The 18513-nt window shown below is 39.2% G+C and overlaps 1 protein-coding gene across 7 annotated transcripts in view; it reads left to right on the forward strand.

Moving 5' to 3' along the window:
- LOC310897824 (uncharacterized protein) overlaps window positions 1-18513 on the forward strand; it is a 92774-nt gene that overhangs the window by 1805 nt on the left and 72456 nt on the right. For 6 of the 7 annotated variants that reach the window (XM_083831847.1, XM_083831851.1, XM_083831852.1 and 3 more), the window contains exons 2-14: window positions 2044-2271; window positions 3662-3734; window positions 3955-4065; window positions 4697-4810; window positions 6435-6629; window positions 7263-7371; window positions 9976-10133; window positions 11184-11336; window positions 11637-11738; window positions 13505-13666; window positions 16686-16795; window positions 17057-17192; window positions 17298-17501. In XM_083831847.1, the coding sequence (XP_083687973.1) occupies window positions 2120-2271; window positions 3662-3734; window positions 3955-4065; window positions 4697-4810; window positions 6435-6629; window positions 7263-7371; window positions 9976-10133; window positions 11184-11336; window positions 11637-11738; window positions 13505-13666; window positions 16686-16795; window positions 17057-17192; window positions 17298-17501 (1779 nt within the window). In that variant the 5' untranslated portion in view covers window positions 2044-2119. The remainder of the gene's footprint in view (window positions 1-2043; window positions 2272-3661; window positions 3735-3954; window positions 4066-4696; window positions 4811-6434; window positions 6630-7262; window positions 7372-9975; window positions 10134-11183; window positions 11337-11636; window positions 11739-13504; window positions 13667-16685; window positions 16796-17056; window positions 17193-17297; window positions 17502-18513) is intronic. The other variant, XM_083831850.1, reaches the window with a different exon arrangement.

The following is an 18513-nucleotide window of genomic DNA, read 5'->3' on the forward strand; positions in this document are numbered from 1 at the left end:
CACACAGATTTTGGTCAGATAAATTCTGACTGAACATGGAGCTTTTTCCACTGATTTCTGGGAATCTTGGATTAACTCTTCAAAATTCATGGTGACAGAAGTGCTGCTTAAGTATAGGGCTGCTGATGAGTTGTGAGTCCTATGCATGACGCAGCTTGCAACCATTTGTCCTCCGGTCTTCATGCCAGTCTCATGCACTGGCCTAAGTGTGGGTCCCCTTCTCGAAAATGCCCTCAGTGTAACTTTCCCATGAAGAGCAGTCTCACTGACCTGAAACTAGGACATCAGGGTCTCAGTGCTCTGTGGTTGAGGAAGAGGCAGAACACTACCAGGTCTTTGTGGCTTATGGAGTCCTTTCCTTCCCTACCATATACTATCTCACTCTATAATTTTTTCACAAGCCTATAGAGTTGCACCTGAAACCAGGCAGACTATTTGTGCCCAGTTCTCATACTATAAAAGTGTATTTTGCTGATGCTTAAGACAAGTTCTTTCTGCAAGTTGAATTTATGGGCAGATTTACTATTTTGCCAAAAATTTTGCTTTATCTGGAGAAGTGGTAATTTATATTCCTGCTGCTTCACCCCCCTCAGCTAACTCAACTTTAGTTCCATCTTCTATATCATAGCCTGAGCTAAGTAATTTCCATTAGTTTGCAGCCGTATCTGAATGATTTTTACCTGAAATCCACTGCCTGCATAGTGGCATCTTTTTTTTCCTCTTGCTTCATTCTTATTTATATAGCCGAAGGATTGTCTGCTTTTTATTTTCCTTACCAGTGTTTAGTTTAGCTGGTGTTTTTTGCTTTAGTTCTGGGCTTCCCAGCACTAGTTTCTTTTCCTGTTTTCATTCTCTGCCTTTAACTTTTTTGTTGGCTGCACCATCCTTTCTTTCAAATTCTTTACCCTGCTTTTATTTTAAGCACAACCACCTTCTCTTGAATGTGAAGTTCAGAGATCTGAATTCTCCAATTCCTTGGTTGCTTAGTTTGCAGCTCTTATTACCAGGCCAGTCTCAATACAAGAGACAAGAATTTGCCCAAGACCTTAGGATACCGTTGACCAAGAAGATCTGCAATAATGTATATCCTACACTTCTGTATTCAGCCTCTATATTGTTTGTTTGTGTAAGAAAAAGGGAGAAACCATATGCCCACAGCTGCCGAACAGATTCTGCAGACCACTGAGAAACAGATGCTACAGATTGTTGCTTCGTGGTTGATTTCAAATGAACTTGCCTCTTCCTCCCCTTTGCCCCCAAGAAAGAAAACCCAAATCTTTCTTCAATGACTTGCTTCTTTTCCTTAAAAAGACAGCTCCTATTTTTTTGCTTTCTAATTGATACATATCTAACTGACAAGGTAGTAAATAACTATAATTCCAGATGTGGGGAAGGGAGCAAAGCTACTTCAGAAATTCTCAAAAAAAAAAAAAAAAAAAGTGTTTCCCATGAGAACAGAGTGACCTTAGTAAAAGGGGATTATTTGCAGGCAGCACATCTGTCAAAAAGTGGCATTTCTTGCAAGTTTTTTTACTCCTTATATTCTGGTCAACCTCAAGTAATAGTTCCAGGTGAGAGAAATAGCAAAAAAAAATAGATTTTGAATGACAGTGGTTTTTGTTTTGGAAAATAATTAAAGCAAAAAAGTTTCAATTGTTTTCTTGTAAAATATTTTATTCGACATATCAAATTTCATTTTTGACTACCTAAAGTTTCTGGAGTGTCCTTAATAAACTGGGTGAAGGAAGGAGGAGATACCATTTGTTAGGGGGATTAGGGTGGGGGCTTGAAAAATCTTGGCCCAAAATTATTTCCTGTTTTCCTCAGGCTAATATTCAAAATGGGAAGAATCCCTTCCACCCAGTTCTGTTCCAGCTATTAAAATAAAATTCTTGTTAAAGATGGTTAAAGGAAATGCTGAATAGACAGTTCTTTAATGAAGATGCTATGTGTTATATACTGTTTATATATCCATATATATATTTTTATATAAACAATATATAGGAGTGGGAATTTATGCTACTTACATAGACATTTCTCCAGGTCCAGATTTCACAGGTGATTTGTTCTTGAGAAAGGAGCTTCCTCTTCTCGACTGCTTTGTCTTTTGGTCTGCCGAATGGAAATACACAAAATGGATGAAGTATACAAGATCTCTTCTACTGAGAAGGTCCAGCAGCTGGAAAGAGAGCTAGCAGCACAGCTGGCAGAGTTGAAGGCACAAATAGAAGACAACGGGGTACTCCAGGGAACACCAAGCAGAGCATACAGGTAATGATAACTTCCTGAGGCATGTAGGAGAGAGTGAGATTATAACAAAGCATTGTATATCTCTCTCTCTTTTTTTCCTTTTATTTTATTCTTTTTTTTTCTAATAATATAGATATGTGTCTAAATATGCAATTTAGTGACTTCAATGCATACATGGGAACCAAGCAGGTTTTTCATTGTGTCTACCCCACCATTACAGTCGAAATGAAGAGAATGCGAAAGCATAAACTAAATCCCATTTCATGTCGCGTATTGCAAACAAAACTTTAAATCTGCATAGCATGTTAAGTATTTCTTTCTTGTGGTGAAGAGGAAGTAGCTTTAAAGATAATGCTGGGATGTCTAAACAAAATGGTCACAAGTAAGACAGCTGCTCTTACTTTCCTCAGGCATAATGAGATATAAACTGTGACAGTGCACCCAGGTTTGGCTTCAGGAAAGCTGTAGGCCACCTGGAGAATATTTGAAGGAAAACAGACATCAAGCAATCTTGACTACGACACTCGAGACAGAAAGGAAAGCAGATGGACTACTGCCTCCACTCCACTCTGAATTATAAATCTTCAGACACATGGGAGTTGTTGTTAAGACAAGGGGAATACATTTCTGTTTTCATTTATGAATAGGACAGAAAAACATGGGCTAAAATTCAAACTTTCCAAATACAGTGTTTAATTAACACTGATGTCTAGTCGAGGATGTTGCTGACCATTCATGATTGGAGGCCTTTAAGATCGAGGTAGACAAATATTTGAAAGCAACGAATTTACTTCTCCTGCCTTAGAGCAGATGGAGTGCTAGATGATCACAAAATCCCCCCCCGATCCAACCTCACTCAGGTTCTGAAGTGTTCCAATGGCATTTCCCATATATTACTTTTGGCCAAGATTCAGAAGCAGTTTTCTAATGGTCCAGGTTTCACCTATGTTTTAAATTTACACGCGTTCATTTTTATTCAGTTAAATAAAAAATTTGCTACATATGCTTGCTGCAAGTCTGTTGATGCATGAAAATTAAATGGTTTTCTTCCAGAACTTTTCTCAGCCTCTTGTGATGCAGGCATTTTAGGAAGGAAGCTGGTTAAATTATGAAGGATGCTTGTCAAGGAACTCTGCTGCATAATTTTGGGCTGTCATATGTGCCCATAGAATTGACAAGCATCCAGATGGACTTTTTAAAGACTTTGAGTAAAGAAAATGGAGGTGGAAGAAATTAGTGTGCCAAAAATGTCTGCTAATTAAATAAATCGTGCTGCTTTAGTATAGGTTCTTATACCATTAAACCCGCTTACTGTTGACCTCACCGTTTGAGTTGTGCTGGGCCTTAACAATGTTTGCTTTCTACAGGCTTGTATGTAACATTCTACTGAACTTTTTCTTTTTCTCTGCAGCTCTGTTCCAGTTCCAAAGGATGTAACTTATTTCAGAAAAGAAAGGGAGATAATACTGAAAAAAGTCTTACAGGTAGGTAGCTAAATCATACACTAGCTTAAAATAGGTCACTTTGCTCTTTACCAAGTCAAAAGCGAAAATTAAATTCAGAAAAAGTGATATGTTTTGTGGAATGACAAACAGTCTGGGCCTGTAATATTTCTTTGTCACAATTCCCAACTAAATTCAAAGCCTAAGTATTTTTCTATATTCACCACTCAGGAAATATATTCAAAATACGCTCTGTTTGCAGGTGACCGAGGCAAAACCCCTTGTTATTCAGGCTGATGTCATGCAGAGGGAGTTAGAGAGCTGCTGGAGAAGGGAGTACACAGCAGCAAGCTTGCCTCTGCTGCTGCACCAGGTAGGATTTCTGCTTGCTGCAAAGCTCCAGGAGGTTTCTTCTAGCCCAGCAGGTTGCACTGTGATTTTAAAATAAGAATGGTATGCAACTCCTTCCTGAAAACAGGCATGAATGTATTAGTGCTTGCAGTTTAAAACATTTCCTTGTCTGATGTGAAAGAATTCTATTCTGTTTCTTTGAAGAATGGGAATCTCAGCCAGATCAGATGGGCTGGAACAATGTTCATGTATTTCCCTGCTGCTTTTGCTCTGTTCTATTATGTCTGCATTGCGGGATATTTTTATTCTCACTTTTAAAATGGAGCTCAAATTTTTAGGCCCAGTGGATGGAATTCTGCTATTTTCCTTGTACTAAGTGTTTTTTTTTTCATTCCCAGAATAATAGTGTTGTTGTTTTGTTGTTGTTTTTTCCACTGAGACAACTTAAGTACCCAACATAATATTAATGTACAGAATGTTTATATTATTAATAGTAATAATAATAGCACAGGGGTCTTTGACTGATTAACTATTATTTTGGTGTTGTTGCCTGATGCTCATGATGATCTATATACTGCTTAAGTTTCCTATCATGTTAAACTACTATTGTTTACTAATGTGTGATGTGTTGGTTGTTTTTGATTTTATTCAAGTTTTTTACAGACAGAATCACTCAGCTAGTCCAGAGTAAATATTTGCACATGCTTAGATGGAAGAGATTTTGTACGCACAGCAGTGTTATTGAGCAGCTTTATCCTCTCTATCAGGTAGGGTCCAAAAAGTAGGTTCTAGCACATTTAGATGTTCATGAAAAACAATGTTTTTCATTGCTAGCAAGTGTTAGCAATGGCTTTGTTTTTACATCAAAATATATATATATATATATTAATGTTAAGGGTAATTTATAAAACTTCTTAATATTTAGATTTTGATATCTGTTATGGTAGCATCTGTTTATATGGCTTAATAGAATCATAGAACCATTTAGGTTGAAAAAGACCTCTAATATAATCCAGTCATAAGGTTTCAAGCAATGCAATACTTGCCTGGAGTATCACATCCGTATTATGTACTAGCAGGTGGAAAACAAGGATATTATGTATGTAATAGGCATTTAACCCCATTTAACTACAGTTGTTATGGTTTATTGAAAAATATAAGCACTTGTAGCCAAGCAACATCTCAAGTCCAGTTTAGGAAGATTGAGGGTTTTTACTTTTTATCTCTCCTTTTATTGTTATTTACTTTAATAGCAGTTATTTTTCTCAGTTCAATATTTTCAGTTTTCCAGGAGAAGCAGTTTTTGCTGCAAATAAACTGAGTTCTCTTACAGGTGAAAATGTTTTTTCCTCTTCAGACACAAATAAATGTCAAGCAGAATAGCTTAAATAACTGCCTTGCCACTATGTAACTATTCTTCTTTATAGTTATAATTCATGCTTGTTGATGGAATCTTCTATTAAATCATCTCTGTTGTCAACAACTCTATTTTCTGCTGAGCACTGTCGTGCTAGTATTCTCAGTAAATCTTTTGCTCTTTGGGTGGTTGGAATTTTCTGGAGGTTGTGACTGCTGGGGATCGTGGTGGTAGAGCTTGGTAATGAAGACAGTAAAGAGATCCACCACTTTCCCACATGAGCTTAATGACAAGAAACAGAACTGCAACTTGCTATTTGGGAAATGTATGAGCTGAGGCCAGAAAAGAGAGAAAACTGATTCTCTGGTGCAGGCAGGGAAAGTGGCAAACTATGTGCATGCTTATCCAGATCCTGTGCTGTTAACACTACTTAAGTAACTCATTCTGCCATTATTGATAAAAAGGAAAATGCTGAGTAGAGAATGGCCGAAGTGCATTTCTAGTTCTTGGCCAGTTCCAGGCTGCCTCTGACCAGCATAGATGAGCATCTAGATGAGCCATTCCCTAATGGGAAGCTCTCTAACAACATCAGCAAGATGGGCTTTTAAAAAAATTGCAATTTTGCCCAGTCTTTTAAAGGAACTTTTTGAGTGAGCAGGGCACTTGTATATGAAGTCTCACCTTTTCTGGTGCTACTTGAAGAGTCTGGCCTATTTAAATGGAGAAAACATGTGAAAGGATCCCTACATGTTCTTCAACATTATTATCAATCTGTTTGCATTCACATTTTCATGACTTAATATACTCTGAGCTGTCTGTTTATAGTCAGTATTCGCTGCTTAGAGAGATATACTGTTTAGACTGAAATTCACTTTTCCTCATTGGAAATACCATTCTGAAGCATTTAGGAAGGAAATAAGCCTTAGAGATTACTCTCAAACTGAGACTTCTTACGGAATGCAATGGTCTTCTAGCTAATAAGAGAAGATGCACAAGTGCAAAAATGATAGTGTCTCTTCTATATTCCTAAATAGCAGCGAGTTAGTTACATCATGGAGGAATACAATGATGCAGTTCAGAGGGCTGCAAGGCTTTCAGCTGCAAGGGAGAATTTCCTGACAGGAAAGAAAAATCCAGTGAATGTGGTGACACAGGAAGATCTGATGATTTACACGCAGTGGTTAGTGTGCCACTTACACTCTCTGAAGGGCATTCACCGTTTTCTCCAGGTAAGACAAACATTTTGAGCAGTGAAAATATAATTACACAACGTTCTTATCTTGGGTAAAAAAGTAAACTCAGGAAGATAAAAATTCAATGTAAAAAATCTAGAGGTTTGAAGGTACTGAGCCAAACTCCATACATATGACCTTCAGTTCTTCTAGCATATTGATTTTGCTGGAAAGAAAACACCTAAATTCAGCTTTGTCATTGTTGTAAGTGGAATAATGAGTTTTCTGACTGCAGGGTAAACAGCTTTGGGCTTCTTGGCTTTAAGGAGATCTAGAATGAGAAGGAGAAAGCTTGAGAGGCTTTTTTCCATATTGTTACTGTGATGCTGTTTTGATAGAGCAGAATGTTATGAAACGGTTGAGTCATCTTGATGAATAGTTAGTAGATTTGAGGAGTATTTGTTTAAGTGTTGCTTTTTGAAGACAAATCTGAATACATCCTTATTTTATCTAGTTTCTTTAATGATTTTATTAGTGCTACAAGTCATTGACAGTGAATGAACTTCTATAATTATACAGAATGGATAATTGTTTTTTTTCACTTTTGTGTTTTATTACTAAATTTGCCATTGAATAGTTGTATGCCTTCTAACTGACTTAGAATAACAACAAATATGTTTTTAAATACAGATTCTCCAGCATTTACCTGCTTCTCATAGACTGAATGTGGTTGATGAGAAATGTCCTGATATGATCCCAGGCAACTGGGACAAATTAAGTGCTTTTGACACAAATTCAGGTATTTTGAATATTAATGTTTTCCTCTTCAAGAGTTTTAAGAAATGGTGAGAAATGATCAGCTTTCCTTTAAAAGTCCTACGGATAATGCGTTTGTTTATGTATGTTCTTTAAGAAAGGTCAACAGTGCAAATGTGGGAAATACTGAATGTTGTCCTTGGTTTATATGCTTGAGAAATTTGGAGCATGGCTTTTAAATTCAGCAAGAATCCTGGAAATCTGGTGTCCAAATTCCAAAGTGTGGAGCCCTAAATCTGTGGCGGTTGCTGCTCTGGCCTCGCAGTGCACTGGGCTGCAGAAACAGGCAGTTCAGAAGAATACTTGTGGGATCAGCTCAGTGGAGAATCCAGGATGTTGTCCTGATTATGCCAAACCCTGAAACTCAGCCTTCCAACTTTCTGCAAAGATATTATTTAAAATATTTCAGTGGGTGGCCAGTTTCTGGAGAAACTAAGAAAAGAGAGCTATTGTTCTCAGACCCATACTGAACTATCTCTAGAAAAATCTCCTTGTGGTTATTTTCAAGTTCTCTTTCCTTTTGAAGGAAGGGAGTGATGTTGCTTATGTGGAATTACCCACGTGAATGTTACTTAGCCCGACAGCATTCCTGTTGCAGAGTGTTTAAACCCTATAATTTAACCTGTGCTTTTACAGAGTGGGAATGGTGTTGCACTGTAGGAGCCCACGGGACTGTCTCTGGAAAAGCACAGCCCCTGCCTCTCTCCTGGGGGTGAGGCAGGGTTTATGCCTGCAGTCGGAAAGTGGACTGCCTGGGATGGAGGAACAAAAGGGGGCTGGGACTTGTCCTCCCCCTTCCCTTTCTCCACTGAAAACTTCTACCACAAGGTGTGTGCCTGTGGGCCTGCGAGGGGGAGCGGGCCACAACTCTGGCCTGGAATGACACTGCCCTGTGAGTGACACTTGGTGGAAAACAGTTTAGTAAGGGAAGAGATGAAGAACAGTGCTAAGGAGAGTACACATTTACCTGGGAAAGATACAGGGCCTTTAGCTCTTAGTTAGCTGTCTACCTAATCTCAGACTGGTCTAACTGGCCTTGCTGGTGCAGCACTCTTTCTCTCTGTAGCCCCAGAGGGGTCCCAGGCATGGCATGGCAGCACTGCACCTGGAGAGCAGCACTACCAGCGTTAAGGCACAGGGAGAGGAGAGTTAAACCCTTCTTCCCTGATGAAGCCCCTCAGACAGGCCACATTTATCTCACGAGTGGGATAGGAGAGGGAGGGATAAGCCATGATCCCACATATGGTGGGCTAATAATGCATGGAGAAGGGCACAAGACCTCCAATATGTTACAGGGTTCATGTGAGCCATTCATTTTGCTGAGAAACAGATGCTTACTGGTATTTAAAAAGCAACTCAGAAGTGATCTAGCTCATTTTGATCTTCAGTATTTAGTTATCTAATATTGGAGGCACAGTATCATATTACCATTATAAGCTTCATTCATCTCCTCGCTAGATCTGAGCTTCACAGATGAAACAACAGAATGATTAAACAAGACATTAAAAACAAAGACGAAGTAAAGCATGGAACAGAAGAGCAGATGGCCCTTTATTGCTGAAACAATGAGATAATAAATTAGATTACGTGTAGTTCCACTAAACCCCAAGAGTTTTGCTGAACTTTAGCAAACAGTAACTTACCTATTAGAATCATTGTGTGTATCAGCAGTACCCATCAGTATTGGGTAAAGGAGAATGAGTTGGCATTTTTTCAGACTTTCAAAATTCTTTGGAAAAGAAGTAGCAGATACAGAGCTGCAGTTTGTTATGGCTTGGCCTGAGACAGAAACCAGGCAGTTGAAATAGTGGTAATCTTTCTGTAGAGGAAGGTGGTGTCACAGGGCAAACTGTAAGATTCTACATAAAAGACAGAGTTAAACTTACTTCTCAAAGAGATGAAAAGATGACAAAATATACAGGAACACAGTAGTTTTGTCTGATAAAAGGTGAAGGAATACCAAAGCCTTGAGCAAACCTGAGACAAGGTAAAGGAGGAGAAAACATTTCAGTTTTTCTAAAAATGGGTGCTATGCTGCAGACAAGACTCTTCAACACGGATACCGGGCCACTCAGCCATCCCTAGTACACCCTTGTTTCAGAAGTTTTTGATAACAGCATCATGCCAGTATCAGATACTGGAGGAGTGATAACCCTAAAATAGTAACATACTTGAAGTTCTTGTGGCATGTGAAGATTTGGGAGGTGTCTGTGTGTGAGAAGAATGCTGTACGCCCCTGAGCTATGACTCTTTGTTCAGGCAGTAGGATTTGTTAGTTGGCATCCTTTCCATGCTAGAAGATAGGCACTCCTCCAAGGACCATGGAGGTGACCTGACCTGCAACAGCTGTTAGACTTTCAGGTTATGGTAGAAGGCCCTTTCCTAAAAGCAAAACAAAAATAAAAATCCGTATGAGTGTGGGCTTTTCCCTCCCTCCTTCTTTCTCTGGCATATATCTGCTTCAGTTTGGAAAAAGGAAATTAGATCATTGGTGGATGCAAAGCAAAGGGCAGTGACAGTACTCTTTGCAGTCATGTTGCTTAAAATGTCAGTTTTCTCCAGCTGGTCTGATTATGGCTTTTTGCAGAATCCTGCCACAAAGTGCATCCAGTGTCCTTGCCACAGCACAGCACTGAAACCGAGGAGCTGAGACCCCAGCTCCAGCTTCTGATGGCTCACTTTGGTATTGACTACAACCTTGAGGATCTCAAGAACCCAGCTAATGAGATGGAGCTCTTTTCACTGGTAACTGAAATGCATTTCTTGATACTTAGGGGGAAAAAAAGTCTTTAAAAGTATGGAAGGAAGTTCCTTTTATTACGTCAGTGTTTTGTGTCATGGAAAAATAAGGTTATGGTCACTTTTGTTCTTGATGGGAAGTGGCAGAAAAGCCTGGATCCTTCCCATTAAGTTGTGGCAAACGCTGACAGTTCTGCAGAATTTGTATTTTCAGTGTTATTGCTCTGAGTCTGTACCTTTTGCTCTCCCATCTCTCACTCATGCCTTTTGTGTGTTTTTCTCGAGTTTTCCTGCCCTTGTGTTGTGTATCCCAGAGCTGTGGTACTTCCACTAGAGGTCGGCTTCTGCACACCATCACGCGGGACTTCGCCAAGCTGCCACAGTTAGGGGTTATCAGCAGGAAACCTGGTGTTCATCTGTTCTGTCACCTACTAGGCAAAACCAACCCCAAACCTCCACTTTGTGTTCAGGGCCCAAAAGAGATGTATAGCTGTGAAACATAAATAACATTGCTTTTAAATACGTGTCTTGTCTTACAAACCATGGCCTGTAGTAGAGCTGGTGGTACAGATGAAAAGGGCAGAGGTTTGGTTACATAAACTGGTCTGTAAGTCTGCCATCAAATTTGACTTGCCCTGGTGAAATCACTGAACTACCCAAGATAAGTACAGGCTAGGAAATAATGCGAATTACCTTCACTGTAGGCCAGTGGTGGTTTATTCATTTCTGAACAGGATTTTCAAAGAACCTCCTCTTGGTGAATGCTATTCCTACCAGAGTTGATGATGATGGATTTACCATTGACTTTGACTAGAAGACAGTAAGTGTTTTTGAAAATCCTAGTCTTCTTTTTGGAGGCTCTGGAGTTAATAGCAGGGAGTTTCATTTTGCCTGCTGGAAAGGAAAGAAAAAAACAGAACCAAAATGTCTCCTTTGTCTCTTGACCATTCCAGTTATTTATTTTGTTTCAGCTGATTATATGCATTATTACTTTTTATAGAATTTAATATGCTGCTTGTGAAATTTATAACTGTGCCATCTCCTTTTATACTTCAGGTTGTCAAAAAATTTAGAAGCGTCTTCTGCAAACAGCAGACGATGAGAACATTTCCAGTTTATGACGCAGAGGCTTCAAGATCAGATAAATGGGGCACGTTAGATCCAACCAGGGCTTTGAAGAAGAGAGCCAATTGGGTTCCCTTTTTAAAGGTAATCGTGAGGAACTTTCCTTTTCTAATTGTTTTAGTAAAATGTCTTAACCAGTCTTCAGGATGCACCAAAAGAAGTAAATTCTTTTTTTTTTTTTTGACAAATAGAATGATGATCTTCGAATGCTTCAGGTCCTAAGTACCTCCTATACCTCTGCATAGTCAAGAGCCCCTGTTCATGTCTGTTAAAAATAAAAACGTAAAAGTGAACATATTGTACTTTCCTTACTAAATATTGCCTCTTATCCCAAAAACATGTAGTGATATTCATGAATTATGTGGTTATTTTTATGTCAACCAGATTAAGCCTAAAGTAGATCCCTGGCAGCAAAAGCTTTTGATAAAACTAAAACAATGGAGAAAAGTGGATAAGATGATGGACCTTCATTCAAAATTTGTAGAGGTAATATAACTTCTCATTTAAAGTTATTTTATTTATTGTACACTTCCAGGGAAATTGAATATCTAGAGAAAGGTTGCCTCAGGTTTGTGTATCATCTGTATGTGCCTAAATTCATTAAAGATGCATTACTAAGGTGCTATAGAGAGATTTCTTTTCCCCTCTTTCTCAGTTCAGTGGTTTCAAAATGCAGCTAGAACGCTTGCATAAATATTCAAAAGCTCTGAAGTTCACCTAAGTCAGGTCAAGTCAGCCCCAGAATTTGTGTCAAAAGTGTCAAAGGAATTGCTCAGAACAGCTTGTTTTTGTTTTCATTTTTCTTTTTTCATTTGACCAAGGTTCAGGCCTGTGGTCAAAAGACAAGGGAGATGCTCCTATAGTGAGGCATAAGTCTAAAACTTGGCAAGGCACAACACAGACTGCTTGTGACCTACGGAGAGGTAACTGAGCTTCACAGGCTCTCTTGATTCTGGTGATATATTGCCGTTTCTGGCCATTTTGGACATGTCCTGCAGGCTAGCCCAATTCCATCTATGCTGCCTGCCCTCCAGCACATTCGCAGATCAGGCCTGCTTTGCATCCACAGTGGGTTTTAGGGACCTGTAACACTTCACATCATTGTCTTGCAAATCACTTTCAACTGTAAAGAGTAATATTCATTTGTCCTAATTAAATCATGTTTACTGAATGTACCCTGTAAGGCTGAAGGGCTGACTTGTGTGTGCCCAATAAGCTGTGCTCCTTCACACCTGCTGCAAATGCATGGAGGGACTGCAGGGCTTACTGGAGTCTTACCACATTTTTCCTGTGACATTTTCATGTGTCTGGCATCCTCATCTGTAAAACTGGTGTAACAGGTGTTCTCTGCCTCTTAAAGGATGAGGAGAATTAATACACTTAAGATGGTGAGCTAGTACTATAGGACTGGGTCTGTATAAGTATCTCAGAATACAAAACCGATCTGGCAATCAGATGGTGAGATTACTGCCTCTCATTTCATTGCTTAGGCATGACTATGTTCTTCAAATTATATGTTTGAAACAAGTGATGAAAAAGTCCTGCAAGATCAGATATATTTTTCAAAAATTACCTTTTGTACCATGACAAGTTTTATTTACCGTGTTTTTGGCAGTACAAGATTAGGTATTTACTGTAGCTTTTTTCTTTAATTTAGGACTAAAATAAGCTTCCTTTTGTGACTCCTGTTTTCAGACCCTTTCACCATGCCAGATATTTCACAAAGAAACCATTCTTTCAGATCTTGCCACAGCGTATAATTTCTCTGGAAAGCTTGGGCAAAAGCAGTCATCACCACTAACAAAAGTAAAAAATGGCTTTTCAGCTCACTGAGACAATGAAGAAAAGCATCATTCTCCTTGCTTTTCCCATAGTGGTTTGCTCAGCAAATATTGTATTTTTGGTTTTGGTCAAGAAATATACATACCTCCTTAAAGATGAGGAGTAACAGCAAAAGAGAGAGGAATTACCCAAGAGTCCCACCCCTCCACAAATCTCAGTAAGAAAAAAAGTGCTTCTGTATCCTTTACTGTCTGGTGCATTCCTTCAGTATGCAATGACAGACAAGTCCATTTCTATATTTTCACCCCAGAGAGTGGGCAGCAGACAGCTTTCCCAAATAAAGGCGAAGCAGCAATGGGCAATGCTGTGCTCCCTCACTAGATGCTCTGAATTGACTGACTCGCTTTCTGGCATGCTGACTTGTTTGCCGTATGAATCTTTCCTCTGTATTTGATGTGGTTTGTCTAAAGGTCTCGGACATGGAGAGGGTGATGGAGGGTCTCCAGAATCATGCAGCAGTGGTGCTCAAACCACATGCTTTGCAGTCAAGTTCTGCCACTTCTCATGCCTCAGGACAGCCGAGTTACGATCATATCTGGAAGGAAGTCTATGCCTTCACTGAGCATCACCAGGTACTTGGAAGAGGAAAGAATGAATAATAGTCAATGAACATGTCTAGCAAAAATTTGTCAGTTCCGATAGGGGGCTCTTCTAACTGATAAGTTTCCCTTTTTCAAAATTCAGTCTCCTTTTACTTGCTAGGCAAGATCTGCCCAGCTGCAATGTATGGTTGCTTGTCCAAACTACATACGTGATGCCCTCTCTTCCCTGGAGCTCACTAGGGGCTGTGTAGCAGTTGCTGGAGGCCATCCAGCAGCTGAGCACCTGTGAATCTGATAGCAGATATCTGCTTTGTGTAGGGACCTGTTCTCACACCTGCAAGAGAACAAGTTCCTCTTTTCAAGGAGGAAGTGGAATTTGTGGGCATGGCCTTGAGGAGGTTCAGTAGCTGTAAGAAAAGAAGTTCTGAGAGATCTTCAGGTTTCGGGGAGGGGGAAGAAAAAAAGACAAATGGCCTAACTGACAGCATAGTGAATAAGAAGTAGGGTCTGCCTCTCTGGTATCTGGGAAATTTGTGGCATTTCTTATATGGCATACTCAAACTCTGTTACTTATTGTCTGAATCAGAAGGTATTCCTTTGATGGACTTTGATTACCTGTTTATCACCCTTCTGATTCAAAAGTCATTCACAGCTGCTGCTTTAACGAAAGTAAAAGCATTACATACAGAAGTTTTAAATATCAGAAGTTCCTGTATCTCCAGTCAAATGCTTCATTTGGCTCACTATACCAGTGCCAGGTTGCCTGCAACAGTGGGCCCTGGGCAAATTAAGAAAGGGCTGAATAATCTCCTTGCTCCACTGTTTGTTTATTTTAAGAGGAAAAGTCTTGGCTACTGGAGCTGGATGCAGCCCCAATGTCAAATAGAAGGTCCTGCACCCCTGCTTGTGGTCAGGATCAAGCAGGGCAGTGGGTGATATAGAAGCAGGGGAAAGGGAGCAGAGGCAGAAAGACATCACTTAGTCTCTCCTCATTCCCTCCTTCCTGCTGATGAATCTGCTCCAAGTCTGCTACCAACTCTGTGTATAAAAATAAACCCACATATTTTTGTGAGGAAAAGCTCCCCACATGCAAAAACATGCAATTCTTCTTACCTCAGGCTGACTTTAACCCAGGATACAGGAAATATTTGATTACTTAATGAAACTTCAGAAAAGAAATGAAAAAAAAACCACAAAACAAAACATTAGGCTGACTAATGCAAAATACATAATGATTAATTAAAAAAAGGAAAAAATAAATTTGCACTGTACCTCTCCTGACAAGTACACTGACTCCATGACTGGACTGGGAAAGAGTACTTTTGCAAGGGACATGACTGATCTCGGTAGCATTAGGTTAATTAAAAACCTAATTTTGAAATCAGCCTGGTCATGATGGTATAGCAAGGCGCTAAACTTAGGATATTCCACAAGAAAAGCACTATGTGGGTCCCAGTGTTTTTAAAAACAAAATTCAACTTTTACCCAAATATATGGCATCAGGCTTCTTAGTCTGTTCACTGGCATATTTAAAACAGCATTTTCTGTATCACTTTAAAGTGGAAATTTCAAGTGGACATGCTTCATCTCATGCTTAGTTCAAATAATTACACTGATATTTAATAGAGATGCAAAAATACTGCTGTTGATTCACAAAACTATTATAATTCTATTTAAGCTCACGTTACTTTAAATAATAGTGATTGAAGGACCTAGTATTTCTAAAATTTAAGAAATTAGACATTGGAATCAACAGGAACAGGATGAACGAGGATGGTCATAGTTGGGAGAAAGACAAGAACAGAAAAATCGGTTAACAGATAATCTATCATTGCAGGGATTATAAAAAAAATGGAATCAGTGTTTGACAGTTTCTCATGATTTGTTTGCCTTGAAGGAATTTTTGGAGGTAACATACTCATGTCAATTTGCAAATTTATATAACAGTCAACCAAGTCTGGAGTTCATTTGTGTTGCTTGTACGTGTGCCTTTTTAAAAGTACCAATTTGTGAATTAATACTTGTGAATATTAATATGATTTTTGATAACCAGAAAAAAACAGTGCCAGAATCAATATTATAAAATCCTTAGCACACTGAAAAGTATTCCAACTTACGCCATCCAAGTTCAAATGAAGTAGTAAAATAAATTGGGATAGAGAAGTGGGTTAAGAGGACAAATTTTTCTTGTGAACTTGAGTATTTGCTGAAATTAATTGGATGGCGCCTAGTAAATCACTGCCCATAATGTTCCACAATTAATAAATATTGTGTGACTCATAGCAGTCTTCTCACTTACGCTGGTACTAATGCCAATTTAATTTCGCTGATGTTGGTGGAGTAACTCCTGATTCATGTGAGAAAGCCTTGGAGTTGATAACAAGGCAAGTATACATACTTTCCTGTTTGCTGCCCTTCTGCTACTGTTCATACTGCATTGTTGAGTGTGCTGGAAAGGAGTGAGGGGGCAAAAAACAAACAACAAAGATTGTTTTTAATTTTACAGAATGTTAACTATGGTTTTTAGTATATGACTGTGGTGGAGATGTTTTGTACACATCACAGTAAAACTTTTCCACAGCCTCGTCTGATGTTACTTCTTTGTTGCCACACTATGACTTTGCCCCAACCTCAGCCTATTGTCTACTGGAGCCCAGAAATCATTTTTTACTGGAAGGGAAAAGACAGAAAGATTAGTAGGTCAAACATGTAACTAACCATAGTTGGGTTGAGGTTTTGATGAAACGGATTTTCTGAACTTTTTTGGAAGAGTTCCTTGATTTGACCCTTGCTGCTGTCTTGTCTTTAAAATAGGGATAGTTCTTTCATACAGCCCAGGGATTTTATAAGGATAAAACACTAAGGACTGGAAAGCAATCAAATATTGAGTACTTCTATGCCACCATAATTTCACAGCTGGATGGATTATGAATTTGTTCCTGTATGGCAGTTCCTTTCCTTTTTTAATAAATCTTATGCATAAAACTGTTAAGTGATAAACATAAGCATACTTACCAAAGCAGTCTTTAACAGCGTGTGTTGTAACTAGGAACTAAGTACTGAGGATGATCACACAGCTGTGGCTCACGGTGAGGAGGATGTAGAAAACACCAGCTCCAGTAAGCCCCCAGGATCCCACAGAAAGAGGAGCGAAAGAGGGTAAAAATGTTCTTGTGTATATGTATGCATTTCATAAAACCTGAAGGAAGAAAAATGTCAGCCAATATTTCTCTGATGGAAGCAGTAGTGCCATCCTTCTCTTCTTCATTATTCCAAACTGTAGGTTTCCATGACAGTGAGTCCCAGAGGTAGTGGCATACTCTTAGACAACAGACATAGCAAGAGTCTTTACTTTAAAAATGTTTAGAAATCTCCTTGAGTAGGAAAAACATAATTACGTTTTTTTCTGTCTGGAAAAAGGTATAGTTATATGAGCACCTTGCAGCTGCTAGGATTGGAAGAAGGAACAACAATTGCCAACAAGGAGCATGTGGTGACAAGAGGAACCTACCTGTCCTTTCTTCTCCTACGTCACCTGAGGCTCCGAGAGCTAAAGGTAGGAAAAAAAAAAAATCTGCATGGATGAAAGTTGCTGTATTGTTACAATGGGGGCTGTCATCCAACTGCAGACACAACTGTGTGTTGTTCTGGTTCATTTCAGCGAGTATGCCTGGGGATCCTGAACTATTTCAGGTCTGTGGAGAGAAGCCTGACCATCAGTACCTCAGGCCTCTCATTCAAGGCTGGTCATCTAATTCCCAGCGCAGAAGACAGCTCCTGGGTCAATGCTGCCAAAGGAGGTACTGGTGTTTCTGGTGGTCTGCGCTCTCAACCCTATATTCACTACACGCCAGCTGACTACAAGGTGAGTAGTCAGCCCAGCCTTAAGCCTAGCGGACCTAGCCCTAAGTAGACCTTAAGGCTGGCAGACCTAGCTGTAAGTATTCCAAAGCATGTGCGTCAGCTGAAGTGTCTAATCTCACCTTCTGCTTCCATGCAAACTGTGTTGTGATAAATTGCTGAGTCACCTGAGGGATTCAGTGTAACTTGTTCCTCAAAACCATGTGTCTTGCATTTATGGACTTCGTACCTCTATCTGCCTGCAGTCTGTAACAAACCTATGAGAAACTTCAGGCATGCAGTACTACGGTGTCAGTAACGCTGGCCAGATAACCATTAACTTAGACTGGTGCTGCTGGCTTGCTTAAAGTAAGACCTTTATAAAGTGGGATTTTTACACAGAGTAGATGTTCTGAGAAATCGGAGGCATTTTGTGATCTAAGGAAATGATTTATTTAGATGTAGGTACAGTTTAGGGTTTATTGTTTTAAACGTCAGATGAGAGTATGTGGTTGAACTGCTAAAATTAACACACTGACCTTCACAGACTGGAAAAAATAATTTCAATTAAATTCCTAAGCTTTATCAAGTTATCAAGCTTTGGTTTCCCCACGTTTTTTGTAAAATATACCAAACAGAATGAATATATCATGCTGATATTAGTGGTTTGATGTGATAAAATGTGTTGTCTTTTGAGCTGTAAAATTTCTTTTCATCTCTGCTACCTAACACTCAGCTCAAAATTCTCATAAAAATCCTAAAGAAGCACTACAGCACTTTACTTCTTCAGCACTTTGCTGTAGACTTGTTTGCTTGTTTTTGCTTTAGAAATGCATAGAAACAAACACATTGCTACTTCGTGGAGGAATTATGGCTATAACTAAAAAGGAAGTAGGTTTCCTGCCCACGTTTTTTCTTACATTAAGCCTTAAAAAAACAAACAAAAAACAATCCCACCCTGCCCCCAAAAAACCTTCCTGTCTCTAAACATGATAGAAGTCTAAACCTCTTTAGAAATAAAATGTTTGGGGAGGAGA

This window comes from Anser anser (assembly GCF_964211835.1).
Source record: "Anser anser genome assembly, chromosome: 3".
Classification (NCBI taxonomy): domain Eukaryota; kingdom Metazoa; phylum Chordata; class Aves; order Anseriformes; family Anatidae; genus Anser; species Anser anser.